General features: G+C 39.6%; 1 protein-coding gene across 7 annotated transcripts in view; it reads right to left on the bottom strand.

Moving 5' to 3' along the window:
• Positions 1-20,566, bottom strand: part of sipa1l2 (signal induced proliferation associated 1 like 2) — a 116,002-nt gene that overhangs the window by 7,423 nt on the left and 88,013 nt on the right. For 3 of the 7 annotated variants that reach the window (XM_023327308.1, XM_023327309.1, XM_014469346.2), the window contains 6 exons: positions 18,967-19,340; positions 14,356-14,607; positions 12,420-12,473; positions 10,178-10,316; positions 4,808-5,027; positions 1,670-1,801 (listed from right to left, as the gene is read on the bottom strand). In XM_023327308.1, the coding sequence (XP_023183076.1) occupies positions 1,670-1,801; positions 4,808-5,027; positions 10,178-10,316; positions 12,420-12,473; positions 14,356-14,607; positions 18,967-19,340 (1,171 nt within the window). The remainder of the gene's footprint in view (positions 1-1,669; positions 1,802-4,807; positions 5,028-10,177; positions 10,317-12,419; positions 12,474-14,355; positions 14,608-18,966; positions 19,341-20,566) is intronic. The other 4 variants (XM_023327311.1, XM_023327310.1, XM_023327312.1 and 1 more) reach the window with 4 other exon arrangements.

The following is a 20,566-nucleotide window of genomic DNA, read 5'->3' as shown; positions in this document are numbered from 1 at the left end:
TACCCTGTTATTATATAATATTAATGTTAACAGATGAAAGTGAAATAAAAATGCACCAGGAGGGGAGTTCACAGGGCATAGGAGGCTTGGAACCTCCTAGTTATATCTGCTTGAAATTTTGGTATTTCATCAAATTTTCACAGGAAGTAAAATTCTTGTGTAAAGTTACACAGGAATTTTACTTTTACTTCTCAGCTGCGACCAGTTTACTTCACCTTGAAACAACAGAACATTTATTATGAGTGTCTTTCATCTTTGTTGACCTCATTATCCCTTGCTCTCATAGCATAGCTGCTTAAATGTCTAAGAATGATGCTCTAGCTTGCATTGACTGGCGTGACAACAGCCTTACTGCTGTCAGTCAAGCTCTTCATCATCTCCGCTGTACCCCCCTCTCCCTCAGTAAGTGATGGACTTTATGCTTTGAAGCCAGAAACGAACCAAAGGCGAAACGCCGCACTGACAAATGAGTGAACACAAGCTATGCTGTCTGCTCACAGATCGGGGTCAGGCAGAGTTCAAACATAGAAAAAATATCTCATGGTATGCTTGTGGAAGATGAAATGAACTGACATGACAGTAGAGCTAAAATTAAGCATAATAAAATATATAAACAGATGATGCTGCACATGATGTGGAAAAACTCATTAAAACTCATATATGGATCAGTTACACACAGATCAATATATTTCAAGCATGTATTACTGGTGGTTTGTATGATTATGACAGTTAACTGAAACCAAAAAGAAATGTTTGGATTACTAAACATTACCTGCCTAAATATATGGCTAGGGCTCCTTTTACACAAATTACTGCATTAGTGCAGAGTGGCATGGAGGTGATCAGCCTGTGGTTTTGTTTAGCTGTTAAGGAAACCCTTGTTAGATCTGGTGTTTCTCATCTTACTCCTAATACTCTGTATAGCTTTTTGGACAGGCAAGTACTCTACCAATTCCTGCTGGTAAATTAATGTCCCTGTAAAACTTGTCAGCAAATCAAAGGATGGAGCGCTCTAAAATGTTGCGGTAGACTTCTGTGTCGATTTTGGACTCGAGAAAACAAATGAGATCTGAAAAGGGGACTGGGCAACTGAGCAGCATGCCAATTTTTTAAATTAGGCCAGGTAATTTATCACAGTTTATTTCCACTCAACCTTCCATCAATATTTTTAAATAAAGAACTGAAAAACTAGCTTATTTACCAATTACATTTTTGTTCCTGACTCTATTTCTTAAGGATATCAGTAGTGGAGTTTCCATTACAAATGTGTGCAAAACTTTGTCGATACTCTGCTACTGCCAAAAAAAACCAATTTTGCAATCGCAGTGTTTCCATTGCATAAGAAACACAATTAAAAGCCCATGTGATTAAGTTTGTTCACTCGATAAGTCATTAAAAACATGCCACACCATCATCCTCCTCCTACCACTTCATCGTCTTTTCCACCAGTAGTGACAGCCATTGTTCAGCCCATGACTTGCGAAATAAACTTATTTCATTAGAAACACACAGCTCACAAAGATCTAACGCATGCAAGCGAGCGAGCACTTGCAGCTTACAGACACACAAACACACACTGCGCAAAGCAGCGGGGGGATCAGGGAGATCAGGGCTGGAGGAAGAGGAAGGTTTTAGACAAGGTGCCAGCAGCTCTAGCCAAGCTGGTTACCTTCAAAGGCCCGTGCTGCATCGACCAGGTGAGACCAGTCCAGGCCTGAGGCAGTGTCTGGGAGGGGCATGAGGCCCGGGTCGCTGAACTTGGACCTATCCGCCAAGGAGCCGTCAGAGAACCAAAACTCACCTGCAGAGACAGGCAGGTATTGTGTTGAGTGTCTGAGCCTAGCCTGAGTTCAGGGCTAAGCATCGACAGGGGAGGGAATGAGAGAGGGGCATCGAAGGGGAAAAGTTGGGATCTTATGTTAACTATTAATCGCTGCTAAAAAAAAAAAAGGGATATTTATGTATCTGGAAAATCCTCAAAGGATGCAAAAGCTCACTCTTAAGAGGAACGTCTTGCATCAGCGTGAGAGGTTCAAGTCACATTAAACCAACTTCTCTGCAAATCACAAGAGAGGCGCAGTTTGAGGGGTGATAAATGACTTGTCTCTGAGAATATCTTCACGTTTCAGTCAACATCTCCGCTCCCTTCCATCTGCATCTCAACCCTGAAAGAAGCAAAATGCAACTAGCACACTCCCGCTCACCGGAGAGGCATTTAGAAAAGCTTGAACAAGGAGTCAGCGAAGAGACAAAGAGCTTGAGGTGACATTCTCTTTTCAATTTACCAAGCTTCTCGGAGCTTGAGTGATTCACTGTTTACCAAATTGGGCCGTCTCTGCGAGGGAAAAAAGAGAGTCTGAGTTCTCAACTATCCTTCAAAACAATCAGGAACCCATCAGGTTGACAGCCAGAACAGGCCGGAGAGAAAAACATCTTTCCAAAGCCCATTTTCTACCTAATGGCGGCAGCAAGAGACAGGTGAGGAGCGGTATGGAAATGAGACCAGAGGGACAGAGAGGGAAGGCAGGGATGGGGATGATGAGCGAATGAAACATAATGTATGACAGAAACTGTGAAACCCCGGGTGGAAAACTGGCACATTCAAGTCAGAGATGTTAAAACCGGGACACATCACACCTGTCATTTACTTCCTTACATTCAGAGGATTTGGGGTTGAAGAGTCAGGAAAGTGTCTGCTTGAAGCAGGTGCAGAGGCAGAGAGCGTGCAAGTAGCTTGCAGCCGCACCCATTTCCAATTAGTTTGCTATATGGAGGAGTGTTGCTGAAATGTGTTCAGTTGTGCTAATGATATCAGTTGGGCACAAGTGGCTCTTCAAGCAAGTAACTATATCCTGGCTCTTATCTGGTGCCAGAAGGAGGGAGAGATAATCATGGAGCAACATGATGAGAAAGTGTTATTAGCCTTCTGTCTCTGTGAGACGTTTGGAGTTGTGTTTATATCAAAAACAGATTCTCGCTGGTGTTTGTTAATGCACAGTTCATGTTAGTCTAGGAGTTTAACCGTCAATCCCATGCAGAGCCTTGTAAAAGTATACCTTACAGTTTATTCTGTTACAACCACAATTTTCAGTGTATGTGCATTCTTTTAAAAATAAACTCAGAACATCAATTCGCAAGTCTTATCACAGATTTTCAATTAGATTTAGATATGGACTTTCACTGAACATATAGTAATATAAACCCTGGCATTGTAGCTTTGGATATATGTTAAGGGCAATTACAAGTGCAGGTTTTGTTCCAGAAATTAATTTACCTGCATCTGTTTTCCCTTCAACTTTTATCAGTTTCATTGTACCCACAGCATGACACTACCATCACTATGTTTTACAGTAAGTCTGCATTCAGGATGTTGTGAAAATTTTACTTTGTGGCCATTAGGTCCACAACTGCATAAAGCAAAAAGTATAAGTTATTTATATTTTTCATGTCTTTAATGTCTGGCCTTTATTTTTACATTTCCAATTTAGGTTTCTGCTTCTATAAACAGCTCAGCTTTTATTCAGCAAAAATTTAACGTTTTTTCTGGTTTCTGTTATCTGACCAGAGCAAAATCTCATTATCTGAGAAGAATTTTTTACAAACAATTTGATGACCTCAAGCCTTATTTTTACTGTTTTGTGTTTTTTTTTATGATGTTATATTTCATCCTTTTGCAGTTCTTTGTGTAAACATAACATAGTTATGTTTGTGTAAACTTCCTCTTAGATTTATTGATTGGTACCTTTTAGCCACAGAAGAGTTTTACATGCAAGGCATTTTGACGACAGATTTGCAGTGTTAACTATATGGCTTGTGGCAAACTTTAAAGACTTTCCTTCAACAATAGTTTTCTTTCTGCCACTCTTCCATAAAAGAAAGAATGACTAACAGCTTTAAACAACCAGAGTTACCATGAAACTCTTAGCTGTTTTCTGATTAACGCTCTCCTCAAACGCCTTTCAGTTTAGGCGGACGTTACGCTGATACAGTTATTTTTTGTTTTTACTTTTAGATGATGTATCGAACAGACCTCTGTGAGATGTTCAAAGCTTGGAATATAAACTAAATTCGCTTTAAACTTCAAGACAAATTTCTCCCTGTGATCCTACACTGTAAAAACACAAAATCTTAAAAGTATTTTGGGTTTAGTCTGTAATGCAAGTCTTTTACTACACTGGAATTAAGACAAAACTAACTTGTTAGTAACTTTTTTAGCAAGATATAAGAGCTTGTTTTACGTTAGTAATTCCTTAATAATGATAAAAACAAATGTCTAGATTAGTGTTTTTATAACAAGGAATTTATCCAGTTAAGTAAAATAATCTGTCAGTTGAGCTAGTACTTTATCATCTACTAAAGTATTAATTTAAAACAAGCTCCTATATCTTACTAAAAAGTTATTTATAAGTTAGTTTTGTTTTATTTCAAGTGTCATCAGATATTTTCATTAGAAACTAGACCAAAATACTTGGTAAAACTTTGCGTTTTTGTAGTGCACGTCTTCATGATGGTGTTTGTTCACTAAAGCTTTCCAACAAAGACTCTGCGGTCTCCACAGAACAGCTGGATCTATACATGAAATTACACACAGGTGGACTCCATTTACTAATTAAGACACTTCAGGGGGTAGAGAGTACAAATGAATGCCACATTCTGATTTTTATTTGTACAACAAAGTAGAAAACCAAAGTTTGTAGTGTTTTTGTATTGCATGAAACCCAGTAAATACTCTTAAGTTTGTGGTTGCAACGAGACAGAATGTGGAAATAGTTAAAAGGTAAACACTTTGCAGTGTGTTAGCACTCACTGCGCAGGTTGGACGCTCCCTGGTTGTGGACCATGCGAGGAGGCAGCGTGCTGTGGTAAGGTGGCGTGGTGCTGAACAGGATATCGTTGGGCATGGCTTGCTCGAGCATGGAACTGTGTGAGCTGGCGTAGGACGAAGCCTTTCTGTTGCTGCACACGCTCTCGTCCGACAGCGTCCGGTAGAGCGAGCGTCTCGGTGACAAACTGCCCGGTGCCAACACCTGCAGGAAAAGAAGAAGAATTCATCTCTACATAGCTGTAACAAGAAAAAAAAAGAGCAAGTACTGGAAAATCCCTCCCTGTTGCATGCACCACTGACATCCTTTGACTTTCTTGGGCGCAGCGGGATTACAACAGAAGTCAGCTGGGAGGGTGAGGCAGTGACATCAGGGAGCTGTGTCAGGAATCAATTACAGCCTTTGCTCTCAGGAAAATGCGACTGATTGAGCACAGCTGGAGAGTGTCTGACAGAGTGGGAAACACAGGGGACAAGGCCGGTGGAGGTGGTGACAGAGGTCACTCCCCTGTGGCAACCACTGGTCACTGAGCTTAATGTGAGAAGCTGCAGACAGCAGAGAGGAAATCCCTAACAAGTCCAAAGACTTTTATTTTCATTTCGTAAAAGATCGAGCTCTTAAGCAAAGCCTAATTGCATCTAAATTCAAAGATATGATCAGAAGAATGATGCAAAACTGTTAGTCAGTAAAGAAGCTTGATACCTGTTAGGTTGAACTCAGACTGGTGGACAAACATTTCTGGCTAATCTCTCCTGCTTGATTCTGTCTTTTAGCGCTACACCTTACTAGATTTTTTGGCAACACTGTATTTGATGGGGTGTGCATAAGACTGACAGGACACTGTTATAAACGTGACATTACACCTGTCATGAACACGAAGGAGTCTTTATGAATGTTTATGTCTGTTGTCATGAAGTGTCATTTGATAAATAATGACACTTTTAATGCAAAGTTGCTTTAAAACTTGTATAAAAAGTCCATTAAAATGGTCAGCTTAGCATTAAAAGTGTCATTATTTACTGAATGACAATTCATGATTATGACAGTGTCATGTCCGTCTTATGCACACCCTATCAAATAAAGTGTTACCAATTTTTTGTGCTGATATTTTTGTAAAATTAGATTATTTTGATCTTTGAAAACCTCTTATTTGAAAGGTTGTTTGACAAAGTATTACATTTGAGTGTTTTTCATTTCTTTTATATTTTTCCCTGTAACATATCGGTTTAACAGGATAAGAAAAGGTGGAAGAAAAATCTAAAATTACTTCTTGTTTGCTGTTACAAAGATTTGTATAACGGCGGAAAGAACCTTACCACACTCTAGATGAGAGAAACGCTTTCTCTCATCTATTCTTAGTGTATATGATAGAAAAATAACGTATTTCTGTTATACAGGTCATGTTCTCAAGGAGAATGAATCCAGATAAACTGAATTACGAAGTGGTAAAGCAGGCAAACAAATCGGCATAATGAATGTTCTGGATCGGCTAGTCTATGTTGAAATTGTCTGGAGAAAAAGCCTCCAGGTTAGTGCATCATCCGTCTCTAAATGTGTCAGAGTAAACGCATAAGGAAGTGCTTTAGATCGGTCATTATAGCTTGCAGTATGGGGCTCTACATCATGGTCAATTAGACCGCTGACCTTATTCTGCCATATTGATCTGTGCATCGTTGATTATTTGAGGGTGACTTTTGTTGCTGCTCAATGTACAGAATAAAATGAGTGCAATAAAAAGGTTAAAGGATGTGCTGTCAGGTCAACCAATGTGTCCACAGCCAGCTAGTGACTTAAATCCTTTGCAGTTAGTGGTTTGGTAATAAAACTGCAGGGTCATCCAGCATAAAAAATCTACAGCCACAGGCCAAAACATGCTGCTGCCAAGGTCAAAATGAAGATGTTAAAACTCTTCGTTGGTCAGGAAATTAACACCATCACAACTTACACAGGATACCACAGCAGGGAGAGTAGTGTCTCATTACTGCGGTCATAGTTGTGACAGAGGATCTCCTGTTTAAACACACAAAACCACGGCGACCAATCCCATCCATCAATGTCCCATTTAGTTTACGTAAATACAGAAGGAGTGACATCAAACGCAGCCACAAATGATACACAGAGCAGCTGCACAGATCGGTAAATATCTGCCTCTTTCTTCCCAGCTGTAACCCACAATGCGCTGCTATCTCCACAAGCCAACACCCAGCCATCTGCATTTCAAAGCGAGATCCCCCACAAGTCCCTCAGTGGGAATTTAACAAACATTCAGTCTGTCTTTAAAGCAGAGATATGCTTATGCCTCCTTCATCCCAAACACGCTTTTCTCATATTCAAAGTTTACAAGATAAAACCCCGCAAGGTTATCACACATCGGAACAACTTTAAACTGGGTTCTCGCTTCTGTATGGAGCAAAAAACAGCAGAATTAAGTCTTGAATAAATATGGAGATCAGATAAATCATCAGTGAAATACACTGCATGGAAAAGTCTTTAAAAGTGTACAGACACTCTTCTATTGAAAGGTGGCAAAATCTGACAGATGATCAGTTATTAAAGGTGCATCTAAGTCCACTAAGACCGACTCGGGCAGCTTTGGGTTGTTAGATCTTACCATTTCTTTACACAGCAACACTCTTATCAGCGCTGCCAGCTCTGACACATCCACCGAGACTTTTTCCTGATTACCCTGACTTGCAGCTCGCGGCGAACAAAGGCAGCAACCGGCGCTGGCCCCTTTTTGACGTGCCACATGGGAGGATGTGTTTGGACAACCACCTATTCAGATGCTTTTCTTTTGTTTCCCACCGAAGGTTCAAAGAAGAATGTTGTAGGAGACTAAGCCTGCGAACGGCCTTTCCTTTGCGTCAGCCACACAATGGGCTGTCTGTCGGACGTTGTGGCTGGCAAGGAAAGTCTCTGTGCACCTGCTTGTCCGCACGAAGACTGGCATTGGGCGACAGTCAGAGGGCACATTGAGATTTGTTGCATCATCTGCTTGGTCACTTAGAATATTAACTAGTATGCAGAGTTGGGTAGCAACTTGTTACATTTACTTAAAGAAAAATGTACTTTTTATTGAACTGTAGTTTTTACTTTTACTTGAGTAGTTTTATTATGACGTTCTTGAGTAATATTTCTGGTTACGCTAGCCTAGAGTGGAACAAAATCGTGAAGTTAAAAGAACTTGTGGACCAAAGAACACTCTCTCTCTCTCTCTCTCTCTCTATATATATATATATATGTATATATATATGTATGTATTTTATAATTAAGTTACTTATATTTTGCTCCTTAAAATTTTCACATAACTTTTGGTCCGTTTGATGACGTCATTTTTAGATATTAAATTGTTTGTTTACTTAGTATTTGTGTCGCCTTTTTCCCCAAAAACCTTTTTTTAATCTTGACTAATTTCTTGGATGGATACCTTTTACTTTTATTTGAGTAAAAATATGTTGAAGTAGTGCTACTTTTACTTGAGTGCAATTTTCAGGTACTGTTCCCTCCTCTGGAGGTAGCGTGACATGAAGAGCTTCCAGCTTTGTCGTTTTCATGATTTAACTCTTTCATGTACCCACCCTGCAGTGTGTCTTATTTGGGACCATATGCAAGTCTGATAGGAATGCTTGGCATCGGGCTCCCCATGATACTTCTCGCTCTTCAATTGTTTTTCCATGCTCTGTATTATCAGACTGGAGAGGGCGATTATAGTAACAAACCAGCTGGCTGAGTCCTCTGGGTCTCTGGCTGCTCTACTTCTTGGTTGTAAACAAAACATATTCAAATCAAGGTGTTTGTTTCTCTCGTTATTGAAACTGTGTTAAAACAGCTTGGTTCTTTTAGAAGTAAGCCAAAGGGATTCAAAACTGCAAACAAGTGCTGCGCACTCAACCGATTCATGTGAGGGACATGCTTGGCTGTGCCAGAGGACACTGCTGGCTGCCTTTGTATTAAAAATGACCGGCATCCAACAGAACCCATTTGAACGTCTCCAGGGTCTCATCCTGGTCGATAATGGATGAGTGTTGAGGCACTGGGGAACTCGGGATACAATTAATTGTTCTGAGGAACATCAAACATCTTTCTGCAACTTCCTGTCCTTAATAACAATATCCCAACTGTGTAAACTCAGGCTTCTTTTGGAATTAGGTTAACCTAACGCTGAGTGAGTCAGGGGTCACACAGGGGTCAGCAGGGCAGAGGTCCATCAGCTGTGAAGCAGATGTTTTCTCCTACTGTGACGTGGAGAAAGTATCTGCTCCGGGTCCGCCCTCATATCATCATCTAAACTTATTATGATAAGACAATAGCTTTATAAAGAGGAGCAGAATATTAAATATTCTGTAATCAGAGTACATCTGCAATAAACAGGTGAATCCCAATAAATTAGGAATCATTAAAAAGTTCATTTAATGCAGTTCTTCAGTTCAAAACTTTTATATAAATTCACTACACAGTGATAGTGATACATTTCGAGTATGTTAATTTTGAAGGTCAGGAACATCTAAAGTTGTGTTTCCCAGAAAAGTAGGATATTACTTCACCCCATTAAAAATAGATTTTTAAGAGAAATGATGGCTTACTGAAAGGTATGTCCAGGCACTCTACAGTAGATTCACTCAATCGTTGGTCTTTTACTGCATCAATCCAAAGATAATTTCTGAAAGTTCTGAATTAAAAGTTGTTTTTGGTGAAGTTATAATATAAAAATGTTCATAGAAACCAACTTTTAGACTTTTGATATCAAAATTAAGACTTGAAAAGCACCACTCTGTGTATAATGAATTTATACAATATTTAAGGTTTGATTAACAACTAAGGAAAACCAGTTTTCCAAAAAAAAAAAAAAAAGTGATGTTATGGCTTGCACAATAATGGTGACAGCTAAAAGAATAAAAGGGCATCGCTAAAAAGATTGGCTGTTCACAGCAAGTTGTACCCAAGCATTTTGATGGAAAATTCAGTGAAAGGAAAAACTGCAAGAAAAAGTTAGCAAGAGTAACAGAGACAATCCACCTGAAAAGAATTGTAAATGCAGAGATTCAAAGGCATATACTGAACAGTTCAACTGGGAGATTATTTCACTTATAATATGGAAAAAAATGTCTTGTTATAATTGAAATAATCTCCTAGTTAAACTATTTTTAAAATCAATATTAAAGAATTGTTTACTTAAAACAAGCTCCTGAAAAGTTAGTTTTGTATTATTTCAAGTGTACTAAGATATTTGCACTGGAAACTAGACTTAAAATACTTGGTAAGATTTTAGTGTTTTTGCATTGATATAAAAATTTATTTAGTTGCACTTTTTATGCATCAAGCAATCATTCTTTCATTCAGCTCAATGACCTCACCTTCCGGCTCCTGTCTTCTCCTGGAGGGCTGTCTGGCAGCAACATCTTTCGAAATTCCTCTTTTGACAGCCTCTGCAGGGATTTTCCATCGTGCTCTGCAGGCTGGAGCCGGCACGCTGCCTCCTGCGCGTACAGTTGCCTGCAAATCATATCAAGAACAAAGAAGACCAGATTTCATAACCAGGGTTACCAGAACCACATCCTGCGAAGGAGCCCCCAGCTACTTTTGGAATACCGGCTGAACAAAGAAAAACGTGGTCCAAGTGATGGATTCATCTTGGCATGCCAACGTCAGGAATCTCCATGCTAGTCAGTTACATATGGGGCAGCAGGGAGGGAGAGACGTTAGGGAGTGAGGGGGTTTATTTCCACTAACACCTTGTCCAACACCGGTGTGCCAAATCCACGAATAAAGAGACTGCGACGAGTGCAGCCAAGCACTGTGAGGGGCAGGAACAAAAACAAGCATTTCGAACAGAGACCATCACAGACCAAAGGAGTGCTCAACACAACAACAACAACAACGACAACGAGGGAAGACATAAAAGTCGCTATGCAGGGATTGGAGACGGATTCTGAAGAGGTGACATGTTGTCCTGGAACTGGTTCTCAGCAGGTTTTGTTTGAGGACGTTTAAATGATTCTGATTGCAGGGGTATTGGGTGTTAAGAGAGGAGGGCACAGGGCATGGTGGATGTGACCAACCTGGCTGGTGAAGTCGTGTGGCGGTGTGAGCTCTGCTTTAAATGAGCAGCCTGTCCGCGACACTCTGAGTGCTGTTGGCAGGGTGTTACATGGCCGTGGGGATATCGGTTCAGACGACTAGACGATAGGACAGGCTGGCGACGAAGTGACACTATTTCTCAGAGTCGCACTGCTTTATGTAGCTCGGTGTAGTAAATACTTCCATGTTTCATGGACTTCATGTGATAGTAAATTAAATGAATACAAAAAGGCAAAACTTTAAATAGATTTTTTTTTAATGAATGTGTTTGTTATGCATTCAGCCTCCCTATCATTTGGTATATCATGTGGTATTGGATAAACTTATCATCCAATACCACACATCACTTTTGGGTGTGTTTTTATCAGCTGTACATATCTAGAGTAAGGCTGGACAATAAGTCAAAGTAATACGTCTGACAGAATATTTAATACATTCTCTGAACAGCTCAGCATTCTGGGGAATGTAGGCAGAGGAAGGGTTCTAGTTGCTCAACCTCTCACAGCCAGCTAAGCTAGGTTGGTGGCATTAACTTACTCACTCACTCTTTGGTTACCTAGCAACTCACCACTTGAGCAATGGTGCGTTCACACCAAAAGCGTTACGCGTGTCAAAAACGCTTCCAGTTCGACGCGTTTACACTTTAAATGCAGGTGCTTTACATTTTGGTCTACACCTAGCGTTTTGCGAATCTGGTTTATAATCAAAATCTATGTGGAGGCGCATCGAGGGAGCGTCAGATGCCTCAGCTCTAGCCATTGTTTTCCACTGGACGCGTTGGATGCTCTTGACGCATCAAACGCTCAAAACGGTTCAAATCTCGCCGCACTAGACATTCGAAACGCGCCGCAACGTGCCCTTAACGTGCCCTTAACGTGCCTCCACATAAACTGTGAATGTAAACCAGACGCGCTTGACGCTCAAAACGCTTTTGGTGTGAACGCGCCATAACTTGCGAAGCAGCAGTTTCAGGTTTCGCCATCTTGCCTCATAACTGCTTAAAAATAAACACTAATGCATTGAGTGAAAACTGGATAAAACTGGAAAGGTCACGCCACCTGTTTGGTAGGATTTCAGATATTTGAAACAAAAAAACTAATCAATAATTATCAATATTGACTGATATGAATAGCTTATATTGTACGTTTTTCAGCCATACTGTCCAGCTCTAGGTTGAAATGTGAAAAAAACAAAAATGGCAAACATTGCTATAGCTTGATGCTAAAACTCTCAAGACATTCTGCCTACATTTTACTGAAATCTTATTCTATAGCTAAACTGCAGTTACAGTAAGAGTGAGGTTGTGTGGAAGAAACTGCAGAAATGTCACAGCTACAGATACACAGTTGGTTGCCCCTTGAATGTGTCACATGTTGACAGGACCGGCACTTGAGACCGGTCATGACATTCAAGTGGCGTGATGGTCTAGAACAAAGGGGGGTGGAGGGGGTTATGACGGTGTGCAAGGGAGCAGGCTGGGTTAGATCAGGGCCACTGGGTTCGACTATAACAGTGTACCTGGAGCGCTCAGACAGCATTTTGAGAAGGAAGGCTAACAAGCTCTCCGCTCCTCTGAAACAAGAATCAGAAGCAGCCTGGGATTAGAAGCATTAAAACAGATCCTCCATTTCATACAGTGTTAGGTCAAATGGGAAAACTTCACAAAGAGAGGAAGAGAAACTTCATTACGTTAGAGCAATATCTGTGAGTAATATTAGGCCATTTATCATGAGACACTGTTATGTAAGAAGAAATAAAACGGCAGGAATATATAAACAAGCAGTGGGGAGGGTAAATGAATTACGGAGCTTTTTCATAAGTCGGCAGAAGACGGCTTCAGTGCACGCGATCAATCACACAGCAAATTTCACAGCCTCAATTGGATTACTCAGAAGCCGAAGCTGGGAGTTTCTTCGAGGGCAGATATCGCTTTCGCTCTTCCAAAACATGCCCAGAGCTGTCTCTAACACCCTCAAACGACTACTTACATACATCTAACCCTCCCTGCAGCGGGCCATTTAATTATCAGGGAGATGCTGTCAGTCATCAATCCTCATACAACATCTAAAGAGAAAGAGGACTTTCTCAACTTTTCTAAACGACTGCATACGTTTCTCTGGTCGCTGCTCTGTGGAGGGTGTGACAGATCGTTGCTTGGCTCGCAGCAGAGAGGCTGATCTGTCAGAGACCCAGCAACGCAATCCTCAGGGATCCGAGATCAGATGAGTGATCAATAACGACATGTGACATGTGTCAAGTGTATTATGTCAGCAGCTTCATTGAGCTTATTTATTTTGTGGCTGTCGGCTTCAATCAAGGCCAGTTTATAAGCTCTGAATGGGAAAGACAATGCAGAGGGTCTGAAAGGAAGCTGGTCCAACAGCATGCTTCACACCTGGTGCTAACAGGCAGAAATAATCACAGGCACTGAGCCTTAAATACCATAACTCACACTTTGTATTAAACATTTCTTCATGGCACTTTAGCTCTGTCTTAAGGATTGTGCTAAAAAAAGTTCTTATTTTCAACCAATGCATGAATTTGTAAAAGAAATAGGCAAGGGCCAATGCAAAAATGCCACGGTTGCAGAATATTCTGTCCTTAAGATTTTACAAGAAAATATATACAATAAGCTGTTTGCTTTTATTTGTAACAGCTTACCAACCAGCTCATAACTTACCAGTTGCTGTTTTAAATCAGAATTAATTCATGAAAAAGGGCTGAAATCATTTATCGGATTAATCGATCATTGAAATAATCGTCAGCTAATTTAGTAAGTGATTAATTGCTAACTGGAGTATACAGACTCAAAAAAGACCAACTGCTGAAAGAACAACATTCTCAGAGCAGTACACAAAATATGCACATTTGTATTTAAGATGTAAAAATCTTCTTTATCTGTAAAACCCAGAACTCATCAAGAAACCTAATTTTATTCAAATTCTGTAAAAAAAATATATATATATATAAATCTCGTATGAAGCATCTTTTGATATCCAATTATTTATCGGTTATTGCAAAAAAAATTGCTCAATTAATCTACAATGATCATGTCTAAACTAAAGGACTGCTATGTTACTGCATTCCAGGCAATAAAACGTTTAATGTATTGTTAATGTTATATTAAAAAGCAGAAGTGATTAAAAGAAAAATTAGCAAAATGTGGCCATGTTTCTATCGAATTAATCGTCAGAATAATCGATTAATAAAATAATTGATAGTTCGATTGGTTTCTGCATCTCTAAACAAACTGTGACCAAAGCTTTTCGGCTTTTAACTTGATAAAGACGATATAAAAAGGGGAAATTATTTAGCTCTGCATGAATAATAAAATGGTAAATTGTGAAAAATTGAGTCAAACCACATAAATAAGGTGCTTTAGTGACGTTGTCCTCATTTTTTGATGACCTCATTCGTGCACTCTTGAGACCTTTTCTGTCTCGCGCACACTCACCCACACTCTGATATGTTGGGAGGTCCCTCAGTGCAGTGGGCATCACCATCATCATCATCATCATCAGCTGTCTTCATGCTCTCTGGGAGCTTGCAGCTGGACTGTGTGCGTGTCTGTCCACAGGCCTCGGAGCTGGGCCCCGGCTCTGGCCCTGTGCTGCTCGTCTGGGGGATGGTGTACACCTTGGAGGAGTCAGCGGACATACAGTACCTGGCACCGCGGGCCAGAGGACTGCCAGAGTGGTGTGAGCCACTGATCAAACAGCAAAAATAAAGCAAAACGTAACTCAAACATGACCAAAACAATGAATGAAATGAAATGAACAAATACAAAACATAAATAATGGTGATAATAATAACAACAAAAAAGAAGCATTAGCAATAAAAAAAATCATGGATGTTTGCAACACAACTTGGTAGATGTATGAAAATTAGTCAAACGGATGATTTCTTATTACTTCAGATTGGGGCGGACAATAAATCAATGACAATAGATTAAATATATTTATTTAAGTGTCTTTTAATGCCCTAAAAATGCTAGATAGGCCTGATGTATTATTATTATCAATGTAAATTGTGATAAATGTGTATCAATAAATAATACATCTGATAGAATATTCAAGAATTTCAATGAACTCCGATCCAGAACCGCACAGCATTCTGGTCAATGTAGGCAGAGGAAAGGATTTAGCTTGACCTCTCAGGTCCAGGTAAGCAAGATTGATGGAATCAACGAAGGCTACGTTCACACTGCAGTCTGAAGTGACCCAAATTCATTTTTTATGACAGTCTGAACAACACAGATCGGACTTTTTAGAATGTGACCCAGGTCACTTGGATATGTGGTTCTAAATCTGGTACGCGTCGGATCTTTTCAAATTTGACCTAAGTCGAGTTTACAGCCAGATTGCATTCATCCAATCTGCATTTTTCTGAATATTTGGAAATGTGAATGAATGTGCCAATAAAAGAAAGAGAGAAAAAAAAGAAATCAGATTTCACAAAAAATAAGTTGATTAAGGCATGCAGTGTGAACGTAGCCTAACCCGCTCAATCGTTTTTTGGTAAACTAGCAGCAACTTGTTGAGTAACTGACGCCGCAGCAAGTTAAGTTTTCTCCATCGTACCTCATATGCTAAAAAATAAATGACGGTGTGGAGTGAAAACTTTGGATAAAACAGTAAAGGTTAAGCCACAGGTTTGGTAGTATTTCAGATATTTAAAACATAAAATCTAACAAATAATTATTGATAGACTGATATGAAACAGTTAAATTGGAATAAGATTTTCCGCCATATTGTCCAGCCCTAATCTCACAATGGTTCATGAATGGTCAGCATTGCAACCAGCCGGGGTGACATAAGCCCCTCCAAATAAAGTACCTCCCCTTTAACCTACTTCATGAGATGACTCAGTTCCAGTCTGTCATGCTCGTTTTCCTGCTGAACTTTGTCCTTTCAATATTTCATCAAATATCAAATGACAGACCGCATTTATGGTTCAGTGCATTCAACCAAAAGACGCATTTCCTCCACTTGCTCTCGGTGCTATGCAGAGGTTCCTCAGACATCTGCTGCTCTGACCCCTGCTGATTTATGGGTCTCCAAGCATAACGAGCAAAGCAACTCACACGCTTCTATGTATGCGGAAAACTGTTTCTAATCATGTTATTGGGGTGAATTCACCCTTGAAATTAAGATTGGTTGGTCAAAGTAATGACTTGTTTGCTGACAGAAATATTACCCCAGCACCAGCTTTGTTCTGTTGTTACAAAATCTAATCATTGTAAGTAGGGTGGTTGAAACATTCCCCAACTCATAATGGCTTCATATGCTTTGTGAATATGCTTTAAATCACAGCAATTTAAAAATAAGTATGCCGTCATTATCAGAGTCCCACATTCAGCTGGGGTTTTCCCTTTATTAATTTTCCATTTATGATGATGGCCGACAGTTAGGATTTCATGTCTCTTGGCTGCCAAGGACTTTCACTACGACTGCTCAAATAAAAGTCAGACAATAATGAACTACATAAAGATGTCAACCTCAAAGCTGTAAAACTTTAAAATATGTCCAAAGAAATGATGGTTTGCTTGCTTCTGTTTGCTGAGAATGCTGAACACTCACTAAATGTGTGAAAACCAGAGATTTTCCAGCCTTTTTATTTCTGAGGGCCACTGAGCAATGCCTGCCCCTTTCGGCTGGATGTAATTATGGTCAAGCAGCCACAAACGTTCATTTATTTTCTCTTAATTTAGCTTAAGTATAAAAATTGTAGTGCTGTAAAACAATTTTTGCTCCCTTTCTGATTTCTCCTGTTTATATTTTTTGCCATTCTTACAGCTCATCTGTACACATTTTAATTTTAGATAAAGACAACCTGGGTAAGTAAAAAAAAAATCTGATTCCAGGTTTGATTTTATTTACTTAAGGGAAAAAGCTATCGGGCCCTAGCTGTAGAAATCTTCACACATCTTGTTAAATCATGAAACAATGTGATTACTCGTATTATTTCTGCACAGTTAAAAAAAATCTCCAAAAGTAATACAGTAATGTGATCCAAACTAAAGAAAGCCAACAACAAATTAATTAAATTCTATTTGAAAAAGGGTCAAAAAGCCATTTCTAAAATTTTAGGACTCCTGCACAACCTGTTGGGAGCCGTTATTAACAAATGGAGAAAACATTGAACAGTGGAGAATTTTACCAGAATTTTACCTCACCAAATTCACTTCAGGAGCCCGTCGACAGTTTATTAAGAACATCACAAAAACATAAAGAACAACATCTATGGGTGTAGATGGCTTCCATAGAAGAACGCCAAAACCAAAACCACTGCCAGGAGATCAAAAAAAGCTCATCTCCCATTTGGAGTAAAAGTCATTTCGATGATTCCAATAACTTTTTAGAAGAGTATTCTCTAAACTGACAGACAAATGTGTGTGTGGTTTTTTTTTGGAAGGTGTGTCCTATTGTATCCTATATAAAACTGAGAACATTTCATTAAAAAAGATTCTTACTGATAGGAAAAAATGGTGGTTGGGTTCTGCTTTTGGACTTGGAAAACTTGCCATAATTGTTAAAATCATAAATTCAGCTCTCTACTAGAAAATCCTAAAGAAGAACATCTGACGTTAAATTGAAGTGCAGCTGGATTATACGGCAGGACAATAATTCAACCAAATTAATTGTAAGTTATCTCAAACACCAGTTGTTGCAGCCAAGGGTCGTAACTACTTTTTCACAAAAGGTTAGGTTGGTTTGAAAAGCATTTTTCATGAATAAATTATATAAAACTGAACATTTTACAGTAGTTGTCAAAGCAAAGTTTTTCCCTCTTTCCTTACTCCAACATTAAACCAACCCAAGTATGAAAACAGTCAAAGCTCTGAGTTTAGATGGCTGGTTAAAACAATAGATCCTCTTTTTATTCTTTGTAAAGCGTGAATATAAACACCCTTCCCCCATTTTTCTTCACAAGAACCGCAGTCTGGCCATGGGAACTGGGATAACACAAGACCCCCTACCCTCCGCGTTGCTTCAGGCGGAGAGCAGCGACCACCGCTGGCTTCAGCACAGCTGGATAAGCCGGGTGGTAGATCAGCAGACACTAAGCACGACCAGGTGAAGAGAAGGTCAATGAACAGACACAGACCATTAGTTGTGCACGTAATTCTGCGTGTCTGGCAGAACAGAACCAGTATCGGGCTCGATAGTTTGGCGGTTGTGGTGTTTGTGTGCGAGCGCCGATGTAGTCCAGAACAGAGGATTTTGCTGTGAGCTATGTGGCATAATAAAGGGTGTGAATTTCCAGCACACGTAAATTAGTTCAGTGACCCAGCTAGGATTGAGCAAACACAGAGCAAAGTAATTACCAATAAAGATGAAAAAGTATCAAAGAGCAACCACTGACTCATGATCTGTCTTTTTTATTATTTTAACAGAAGGTAGACATGGTGCTTCTGTGACTATTTAAGTAACTGTTTCCTCTTTAGTAAGACAGTAAAGATCCACATTTCTCTGCATTTCTTTACAAAGAAAGTAGAGTGCTTGCTCCTATTACCTCAGAATATTCTGCTTTTCCTTCCTACAGAAAGTATTCCTGTTTCAGCTATTCTGTGACTAGCTGTGACTCCTTTTTAGAAAGGCCCTTCAGCCATTGCTGCTAAATAAACAGCACTAAATAGGATGGATTTTACTGTGATGCATTATTGGGTCAAACTAAACTGGATGCAGTTGGATATATATTGTAGTACTACTGTCTCTTGACGTGAAGCGGACCTGTTATGCAATATAAAAGTCAATTGAATATAAATGATTTTGAAAATACAAAAGTGTTCAACCTTTTATTTGCCTTTATTATTCCAGTCCTATGGTGGAGGAATTCCCCGTCTCCATTTGATGTTTTTCAAGGCTGGGCCAAGGCAAATGATCTTTTTTGTTAGTTTAGTTGACATTTTGTGAACGTGAGGCAAACAACTTCAAACTTCAAGGCGTTAAACGTCATCAGTGTTTTGTTCCAATGCTTCCACAAACCCAGAAAAACATTGTTGTTGTAAAGTTTGCCTGCCATTAGGCAGAAATTAAAGCGTTAACCTTCATCTGTATTGTACCTTGAATGAGACGAAATCTCGCTGAGGTCTCCAATGCTGCCCTCTGTCACGTGACTACCCATGATGGCTGAAGCGAAGCCTTGCTGCAAGTATAGTTTCCCATGATCCTCTTCTGTCATTTCGTCCTCGTGGTGCTCAGAGACCCAGGGGTGTCCCTGTTCCCCAATCCTTCCCTGCAGCAACATCCGGGCTCCGGGGGGCATGCAGGGATTCGTGTCTATGCCGCTGTCTGTGGAGGCGCCTTTGATGTAGGTGAGGCCCAGCATCTCCGGGTCCATCAGGTCTCCAGAGCCAAAGTGCTTATCATCGCTGTTGCTGGAGGCGTTGCTTGAAAGAGTGTTGCTACTAGAGTGGCTTGAGTTTTTATCGCCAGTCTGGTGGAGGGAGGGAAAGGGCAAGAGGGGTGAAGGAAAAAGAGAAATGAAACTGGGTCAGGTAATTGCAGATTGTTCTGATAGTTGTTTCAACGGACTCGCTGTGCCAGATGATGAGGGTTCAGTCTGATTCCACTCTGACTGATGTTATTACAATAGATGAGCCTTTCACACAGCAGGGGAGACTAGGTATATGTATAGGAAACAAATTATTTAAAAATAAGAGCGTTCATGTTTTTACAGCCGTCTTTCACACACACTGCATCTCTATTTTAAGTTTATGGTGTGATTTCAATCTAATTTGAAGGAAGTCTAACAGATAACCAAAGTAAAATCTGAGTAATATGTGATACTAGTAAATCTCAGACTGAGAAAATAAACTATGAATTACATGAAATTGACCTGACACTCTTTATTTACTATGCTATGCTCAACACTGTTAAATCATGGATGCAACTTAAATCACATCGAATCAAAAGTAGTTGGGGGGGAAAAAAATGAGCTTTGTGCATTAGGAGAAACTGAGGCAAGAGGAAGGTTTGACTTTTTTATGTAGAAAGCCTGGGTTAATGCAAACGTAGCTTAGAGCACCAACTGACAGAAAGGAGCAATTAGTTGGATAAGGAAGAAGATGAGTTGATATTGAGTCAAAAAACTGCAAAAGAAAAAAAATATATAGATAAAATAGACAGGAAAGACTACGGCTAATAAAATATTTACAATTTTATTAAAATATGCCCTAGAAAAGTGTGACATGGCCAAAAATGGTGATGGGATGAGGCACATGGTTGCTTGCTGATGAAGGACATGTGACAACTGGAAAGAGCGAGAGAATAGCAGCCTAGTTCAGCTCCTGATGGCTGTAAAGTCCATTTCTAAATCAAACACACATGAGTAGCAAAGAACGTCTGAAACTGCTGTACAGCTTTTAAAAACATTGAGGCCGTTGTAATGCACAAAACACTCTGATCTGACCCTCATCTTACATTTAATTGCTCTCTTTCAAATCATTTGAAAAGAAAATGCTCAACAGGTATTTTAGATAAGTCATAACAACCTCCTGAATCTCCAACATTTGCTCATCTTTATTGAAATGAAAATTTTAAGCTCTAAAGAATATCTCTTCTTTTAAATATCTTGTTTTAAATCAATCCATTAGTCAACTTTAGGTAAGTTAACGGTTTGAAACTCTAAAAATCTTAATCTGTATTCTCACTCAACAGATT

The sequence above is a fragment of the Xiphophorus maculatus genome, chromosome 22 (assembly GCF_002775205.1).
Source record: "Xiphophorus maculatus strain JP 163 A chromosome 22, X_maculatus-5.0-male, whole genome shotgun sequence".
NCBI lineage: Eukaryota > Metazoa > Chordata > Actinopteri > Cyprinodontiformes > Poeciliidae > Xiphophorus > Xiphophorus maculatus.
This window is presented reverse-complemented; position numbering and strand designations above follow the sequence as displayed.